The 7,606-nt window shown below is 44.4% G+C and overlaps 5 protein-coding genes across 5 annotated transcripts; 1 reads left to right on the plus strand and 4 right to left on the minus strand.

Annotated features, from left to right (window-relative positions):
• Positions 1–200: 200 nt before the first annotated feature.
• On the minus strand, positions 201–1,331 carry LOC6493386 (ADP-ribose pyrophosphatase, mitochondrial). Its single transcript, XM_001957613.4, has 2 exons — positions 734–1,331; positions 201–682 (listed from the first exon to the last, which is right to left on the minus strand). The coding sequence occupies exons 1-2, from the start codon at positions 1,258–1,260 to the stop codon at positions 271–273; spliced, it is 939 nt and encodes a 312-aa protein (XP_001957649.3). The 5' UTR covers positions 1,261–1,331; the 3' UTR covers positions 201–270.
• A 233-nt stretch (positions 1,332–1,564) lies between these two features.
• LOC6493385 (proteasome subunit beta type-1) lies at positions 1,565–2,601 on the minus strand. Its single transcript, XM_001957612.4, has 2 exons — positions 2,400–2,601; positions 1,565–2,327 (listed from the first exon to the last, which is right to left on the minus strand). Exons 1-2 carry the CDS (start codon positions 2,486–2,488, stop codon positions 1,709–1,711), a joined length of 708 nt encoding a protein of 235 aa, XP_001957648.1. The 5' UTR covers positions 2,489–2,601; the 3' UTR covers positions 1,565–1,708.
• A 124-nt stretch (positions 2,602–2,725) lies between these two features.
• On the minus strand, positions 2,726–4,282 carry LOC6493384 (prostaglandin E synthase 2). Its single transcript, XM_001957611.4, has 3 exons — positions 3,419–4,282; positions 2,955–3,361; positions 2,726–2,891 (listed from the first exon to the last, which is right to left on the minus strand). Exons 1-3 carry the CDS (start codon positions 4,168–4,170, stop codon positions 2,803–2,805), a joined length of 1,248 nt encoding a protein of 415 aa, XP_001957647.1. The 5' UTR covers positions 4,171–4,282; the 3' UTR covers positions 2,726–2,802.
• Positions 4,283–4,305: 23 nt separating this feature from the next.
• On the plus strand, positions 4,306–4,792 carry LOC6506559 (protein anon-73B1). Its single transcript, XM_001957610.4, has one exon. It carries the CDS (start codon positions 4,426–4,428, stop codon positions 4,675–4,677), a length of 252 nt encoding a protein of 83 aa, XP_001957646.1. The 5' UTR covers positions 4,306–4,425; the 3' UTR covers positions 4,678–4,792.
• Positions 4,793–5,074: 282 nt separating this feature from the next.
• Positions 5,075–7,513, minus strand: LOC6493383 (protein Mo25). The gene has a single exon (XM_001957609.4). The coding sequence runs from the start codon at positions 7,193–7,195 to the stop codon at positions 6,176–6,178; it is 1,020 nt and encodes a 339-aa protein (XP_001957645.1). The 5' UTR covers positions 7,196–7,513; the 3' UTR covers positions 5,075–6,175.
• Positions 7,514–7,606: the final 93 nt, after the last annotated feature.

Raw genomic sequence — 7,606 nt, forward strand, 5'->3', positions numbered from 1 at the left:
TATTTATATATAGAAATTGGCACATAAATATTGTGAACCCAATAAAAGTAATAATATTAAATAAAAGTAAAATATTTATGCTGTTTTATTTAGTAGTGACTTAAGGATATGAAGGATAATACAGCTTAAAGAAAATGCTGTGAGATCTAGAAAAACAAGGCTGTGTTCTTTCTAATTTCTGCTGTTTAAAAAAGATCAAATCTAAACAAGATTATCATAAAATATTTATTGAAAAGTATGCTTTAAATTCTAAAAAATTAAGTTTATCTTCTACCAATGTGCATTCCTTTTGACGACCACTTCCTTGACTATGTCCGCATGATTGGCGTGCAGTTTAAGATTAGAGTCCACATCGGTCCAGCGCACATTGGTAGCATCATCCCCAGCAACCAGTTCCAGCTTCCCCACCTGACTCCCATCGTCGTCGTGAAAGTTCAGAGCAGTGGTCTCCATCCAGGAATTGTCCGTATTACGGAAGTCATCCACATATCCGCTGTAGACGTGGACACCTTCGCGGAAGAACTGCTCCACCATGTTGGACTTGTCCGTGAAGTTCAAGGCCTCCTCGGTGAACTCGCGCTTGAGAGTCACGCTCACGTTCTCCCCAGGATCGACCATACCTCCGGGAATGGCCCATAACTTGTTATCCGATCGCTGAATGGCAACCATCTGGAGGATGTTTCTAAAGAGAATAAATAGTAGTTGATGTAATCATTTAAATATATTATCTTACTTCCCGGTGGTTGAGTTTCTGACAATGTCTCCGTTGCTATCCCTTTTCCAGCGCGTCACAATGGGATCCGCAGCATGGTTGGGACCCCATCTGCCCAACGAGCCCCTTCCACTCAATCCAGTGCGTCCAATGGGGTTGAGAGGCAGGCCGTTTTTAATCTCATAATTGCCGTGGAAGGACACCCGGTTCACCTGGCCGTCCAGCTTATTCCACTGCGGTTTAAAGGTGTCACTGGGCAATGGCGGATCCGCCCACACTTGTCCACCAATATGCGGCGAGGTATAATCAATTGGACAGTAATCCGGATACGGTTCTGACCAAAATACTTGATCATCGGACACTGGGAATCGGAGGACACTGCTGCGAGGATACATGTTGTTGCGGCACATGAGGTGCCGGAAGACTCCCGGCTTCACCAGCGAGGACATCATCTCGATAGGACGAGAAGCGGAGGCTAGAAACTTGTCACTAAAGTACAAAAGGCTTATAAGTAACAGCAACACAAAGTCACAACTAGAACTCTTCATTGAAAACACAAACTTTTCTCACAAACACAAAAACATTCAAATATTTTTTGTCACGGGAACAGCACGGGTCATAAAACTAGTTCAATTTTTAGCAAATGCTATCGATTTATTTATATTTTAAAAGTTATAGATTATATAGAAAAAAATTGCGGTAATATGTCTTGTTAAAAAGTAATCAAAATTTCTTTAAAATAACCATAAAATTACACTTTTAATTTAATATTTTACACTCAGTTCAAATTTCCAAACTCCAAGTATATTGATTCTCGACAGATTAGAGGCTGGTCACACTGAAATACATACATATGTTTTGAAATCTTACAGATCCCTTCTTTATTTGAATTCAGTTTCTTCGGAGAAATACATCAATCTGTAGCCATTTAACTTATAAAGCCTGGGTCTTCCACAGTCCATTTATTACCCCTGACCACATAGATTCTGATTAAACTTAATCCAGGCGTAGTTGCAGCTTCTTCTCCTCGATTCCGTCCTTGGTAATAATGTTAATCAGGACGGAGTCACCGGTGTAGATATCGCGCTCGGCTGCGGAAATGAAGGTATCGGATGCAATGGCCACTGCGCGCTCTATGGTGAGCTTAGGCAGCTCGCTGGAGGAAAGGTTTATGTTTTTGTGTCCGATCTGGTTGTCCAGTACTGGTTGCAATAGAGTTCCAGCAGTTCCTCCCGCACGGTAGAAGGCACGTTCACAATGACCGATGGGATCATAGGAGTACACAACGCCCTTGCCGTCCTTATCAATTCCAGCCAAGATGTTGCTCACGTAGTAGGGGAAGAAGCGGCGGTTGTACATGGTAATAGACAGCATCTGGGCAACGGCGTCGGTGGCCATGGTACGCAGGTGAGTGTGCTCATAGCCCTGCATGCGCACCTTCAAGAGACCAGTCAGGGAGAGGGTGTCTGCCCAGCAGCCGGTTGAACCGAGTACCGTTTGGTCAGACAACTTGAAAAGTTTGCTCTGGTCCCGGGAATGGATATTGTATCCACTGCTTAGACGTGTATCGGCCGCGATCACCACGAAGTCGTCCCCAGCAATAGCCACAATAGACCTGCGGATGAAGACAACAGATTTAATGCAATTTCGCAAAACATCCATGTACTGCATATATGTGAAAGCTTACCCGCCATTGGATTCGTAGGGCGAAAAGTCTGCTTGCTGCACGCCGGGCACCTGGTACTCGGGGAATTGCTGGAAACCAAGATTGCTCATGCCTGAATATTAAAATTAACTCGCCAAGTAACAAACGAACGAAATGATTTGCAAGTTTCTAGCGGCGTTCTCCACAAAATGACATTTGCTTTTAGCTGTCACCCGTGCTTATCGATATATGTATCGATAGGTTGGATCGGTAAAATACTATTTTAGTATTAATCAGTTTCGCGCTTCATCTTTTATTTAAAAATCTTATAAAATAAAATTGTTTCACGTGAAATAAGTTGGCGGGGATATTTTTAAATAAAAACAATTTTATTTTCAACAATCTTTGGATAAAACTGGTTCTATTTGCGATTTCGGCAGTTGGTCTAAAGCGGAGCCAGACCCTCGATGCGTTCCCTCTGCAATTCGCCGCGGTTCTTCTCCACCAGGGCCTTAACATCGTAAAACCATTTACCTAAAATAAAATACAATTATTAAGTAACGAAAGGTGACATTGAATAGAAAAAAGGACACCCACCAATATTGGTGTTTTTTAGGCAGTCCTTAAATGTCTGACAGCCTTCCATGCTGCTCAGCACTCCAAAAACGGAAAGATCCGCCAGGCTGGGCTGTTTGCCACCCATGAACTTAGTGTTGCGTTTTTTCAGCTCTGCGGTCCACTGATCCAGAGCATCGTACATATGCGAACGGACGTCGTCGGTGAGGGCGTGACGTCGTTTCAGTATCTTGGCAATGGCCCACATCGCTGTCGCACCGCAGTAGACCATCAAATCGCGCTCCCACTTCGGGAAGTGTACATCCCATTCACCCGCTTGCGAGAACCACTCGAAGGTCTCCAGAGATTCGCCCATAGTCTGGTAGCAGTTGGGCGATATCAGGTGCACCAGGGTATCGTCTGCCCAAGTCCTCCACTTGCGGTCCATCCTGCAAACAAGAAAACATATTTTAAATTAAATACAAAATTAAATCCAGAAAACGTACTCTTCCGTCTCTCTGGTGACGCTTTTGGGTGTGTGTTCGCGGTACATGAGGAAGTATTTGTTCAGAATGTCCTGTTTCTTCTTTCCATCGTCGTCGAAGAACGAGATGTGCGGGTAGAACTGGGCCAGATCTCCGATGTCCGTGCGTCTGTCCTGCAGGTAGGTGGCTATCAGGGAGATGATGGCACTGGAGTCCACCATCTGTACATAGCTCCCGTCTTGTTGGCGGATAAGAACCATGGGCACCTTCTTCACGGATGACCAGCGGATGTCTTGCCGTAAGACAGCGTCCACCTCCACAACGGAGTACGAAATGCCCATGTAGTCCAGGTATGCACGCACCTTACAGCAAAATGGGCAGGTCTGGAACTGGAACAGTACGATGTCCAGACCGGAGGTGTCCTTTGGGTTTACGTAGCGCTTGGTTATCCGCACCCCCTTGGGTATTCCCTCAATGCGCTTTGGCTTCGTCTCTTCGTGCTCCTTGTGTGAGTTACCGTCCGTCCAGCGAGTGTACAAAGTATACACCGATCCAGTTGCAGCTCCAACCACTGCACCCAGCATGGCCAATTTGAAGGTTCCATTGGGTTTCCGACCACCTCCTCCTCCGCTTTGCACCGCCTGGGCGAAGTGGCGGCGAGCAAATGCAACTTCTTGATGCGATTTATTCGCCAGCAGGCGCACCGCTCCTCTCCGGCTTGCGTTTGCGCCGCCCGCCAACACTGTGGCAGTCGCTAGGCGAAAACATGACATAATTAAAACTTGCTTTGATTAATTCTAAATATTATGCAAAAATTAGCAACTGATAAAAATTACAGTCGCGACTAGAACAGCCAGGGATGGATAACCACAAACTGTTATCGATAGTTTTAGCTAGGGATGGGGGCATTGTGTGCCATTCCTAGCCAATGCAAAATAAATCAATCCATACAACTTTGTTGTGTTTGTTGTTTTCCCCGTCATCCTCGCGAAATTTGTTTATAAACAAAACGCAATAAGCCGGATAAGATGTCAGCGTCGGCGGAGAGCCTGGCAGCAGCAGCTGCAGCGCTGGACAAATATGGAGAGGAGGACCTGTTCAGTATCCTGATCCGCTACGGATTGTATGTGGGGGCTGTATTTCAGTTCGTCTGTATTTCGGCGGCTGTTTTAATGGCCGGCGAGGATAGTTCCGAAAGTGGGGAGGTGGAGCGAGAGAACGAGCCCGTAAGAGCTCGCCTGCATAAGATCCGTAAGCTGGAAAAGAAGAAGCGGCGCTAGGTCAGCCTGCCCACCCACTCCAATCCATAGTCGTAATTAGCTTTTAAGTATACTCTATAATGCATTTATTTAAAATAAAATATTTTTAAATTGCCTGTCTGAATCTCTCAAGGAATAACACATTTTTAAAATTAATATTTTAATGCTTTTTTATATTAAGTTTAAATATTTAAAAAATATGTTTCATTTTTAGTTAGAAAAACTAAAATAAATAAAAGTTGAATCGAATAATTAAAGAATTGATTTTAGCGACTGGCAACACTGTCTTGCACATGACTCAGGGAGGGGAAAGCTCTGGGCCCCCGTGACACCCAAAATCCCCCTTTCACACAAATATCACCCTTCCCCCCCGACCACCCCCCCACCAGACACACAAAGAACAGATTTTCTTTTTTTGTCGTTTTTTTTTTGTATTTTTTTTTTTAGTTTGGCTGTTATCTTTAATTTTGGGAATAATATAAATTATAATAATCGTATAGTTATTATGTTGCTCGCAATGTTGTTGTTTTACTTCCCTTTTTAACTATGTACGTATGCATATATGTGTGTGTTTGTGTGTTTGTGTGTGTGTCTGTGTCTCTGTGTGTGTGTGTGTTGAATGGTGTCCGTGCCAAAGGATACACTGACAATTATCACTATAAATTATTATTATTATGCAGTATTTAGTTGTTTTTTGTTTTTTTTTTTTCATGAATTTTGCGTGGAATTACATTATTTAGTCAAAACTCATTGTGAATCTTCAGTTTCTTATATCCGGGGTAGGGGGTAGGGGGGGCGTCTTAGTCAGGGCGTGGCGTGGCGTGGCAGGGCGGTTGGATCGTTTCAAAAACGTTCGTTTCAAAAAATTTCAAATACAACAACTAGTTAAATAGGTATATTAGGAATCGAAAATAGGTCTAGGGGGGAAAAAGGGGGGGGCAACAAGACGGAACAACAACAACCGAAAAAAAGGATACATAGATAGTGGAGTGGATCGGGGGTGGTGGTGGTGGTATATATGCATAAGATTATAGATATAGTAGGTTTATAGATCTAGGCCGAGAATGTCTAATGTAGCTAAATGTTAAATTCGCAATTCTTTCGCTTCTATACTCGTACTTTTTTGCTGTTTCTATTTCGCTTTATCGTTATATTTTCTTTTTATCATTATCTTTTCAGTGTTGTTGTTGTTGTTGTTGTTTTTGTTGTCTAAATTATTGTTTAGTTACTCACAAGTGTAGTCATCATCGTCACAAAATATAGTATATATAATATATATTTGCTTTAACCCACACACAAAACATGTTCATCCTGCTAAAAAACCCGCCGCCATCGAAGGCCGCCCACATGTCCTGGCTCCCGTTTCGTTCTCGTTCTCGTTCTGGTTCCTTCTCTTATCCTCCATCTTTCGATCTAGATCTCTCCTCTCCATTCCGATCTTACGATTACGGACAATATAGCTGCCGCTACAAACAGCTGCTGATGGAGGAGTTGTTGGCCACCGGGACACTGGATGCAACTAAGCCTCAGGTAGCGGCTTAAGCTCCTTTATCTGCTTAATCAGGTAGGCCTTCTCGTCGTTAAACTGTTCGTCCTCGGAACGATCCGTATGAAAGTTGGTGAGGAAATCGACCAGTTTCGATTGATTGCGCAGCAGGATATCCAGGATGGGTTTCGGTTTGTTGGGATTCGCCACGAACACCTTGAAGACGTGAAACGCCTCGAACTGAATGTTGCGCGACTTCTCCTTGAGCATGTTCATCATCAGTTTGAGGTTCTCCGGTTCGCTGATGTAGCGCGTCATCACCGTAAAGTTGTGCCGGTCCAGTAGCAGTTCACCCAATAGCTTCAGGCTCTGGCGCCGTGTCACATAATTTTCGGAGTTTAGCAGCCGCTGATAATGCTGCGAAAAGAACTTGTCGTAGTTGGCGTCAAGGAATTCGGCGCAGAGCAGCTTGTGGCGCGTTAATAGCTCCTTGAAAGTGGAAAAGGCATCGCTGGCAATATCGAACGTGGATACCTCAACGTATCGGAAGAACTTAAAGAACTCGTCCGAGTGTAGCATAATCTTGGCCAACGCCTCATACCGAGCACATTCGCGCAGCATAGTGCCCGAATTTAAGGCAATTTCCGGATGAGCATCCTCGTATCCCGCCATCAGCGTAAACAGGATCTCCGGTTTCGTGCAGATGTACTCGACTGTGGGCGATCGAGTACCAATCTGTCGGCGTAGAACGTTGTTGAATATCAGCGCCACGTGCTTCTTACCCTCGAAGTCGATCCTATGCAGGTTTTGGATTAGCAGTAAGAGCAGATTGCTGTTATACAGCTCCTGCGACAGCTGGGCCACCACGTAGTCAGCCGGCGGCTCTGCGTCACTGCTACCATACAGCATGTTCTTGATGGCCACCAGATTCTTGCTGACGTCTTCTTGCGCCTTCTCTGGCTTACGATCGCCGGCTTCCAGTGCCGCAATTGCCTCCTTTAGAGCCTTGACCAGCTCCACTGGCGACTTCACCGACTTCCCGAACAGTGGCATTCCGCAGGTTTTTGGGGATTTTGGTGTGGTTTGCTTTTGCTTTTGGTTGCTTTGCTTCGTTTGTCTCGTTCGTTCGTATCTTTTGTGCCCTGCTGACTTCCTGCTTGCTTTTCTGGTTATCGCCTGTCTGCCTTTTATCCTTTCGAGTGTTGCCGTGGAGGTCGAGGTTGTCGTTGTTCAATTACCGAACGAAAAACGATGCTTGGCAATAGTATCACGGTGCAATATTCTATTATTATATATTATTTCGTCTTTTTCCTCAGTCGCTTCTAGAGATGGCAAACAGTCGATAGGTGGCCAGTGCTGCCAAGCGTATACTCTAGTATAATTTAGTATTTTTTATTTTAGTATTTTTAGCCGATAAACAAACCCGGATTCATTTCGAAAATTCAAATTCGTCTTCAAATATAT

This window comes from Drosophila ananassae, chromosome 2R (genome assembly GCF_017639315.1).
Source record: "Drosophila ananassae strain 14024-0371.13 chromosome 2R, ASM1763931v2, whole genome shotgun sequence".
In the NCBI taxonomy this organism is placed as follows: Eukaryota; Metazoa; Arthropoda; class Insecta; order Diptera; family Drosophilidae; genus Drosophila; species Drosophila ananassae.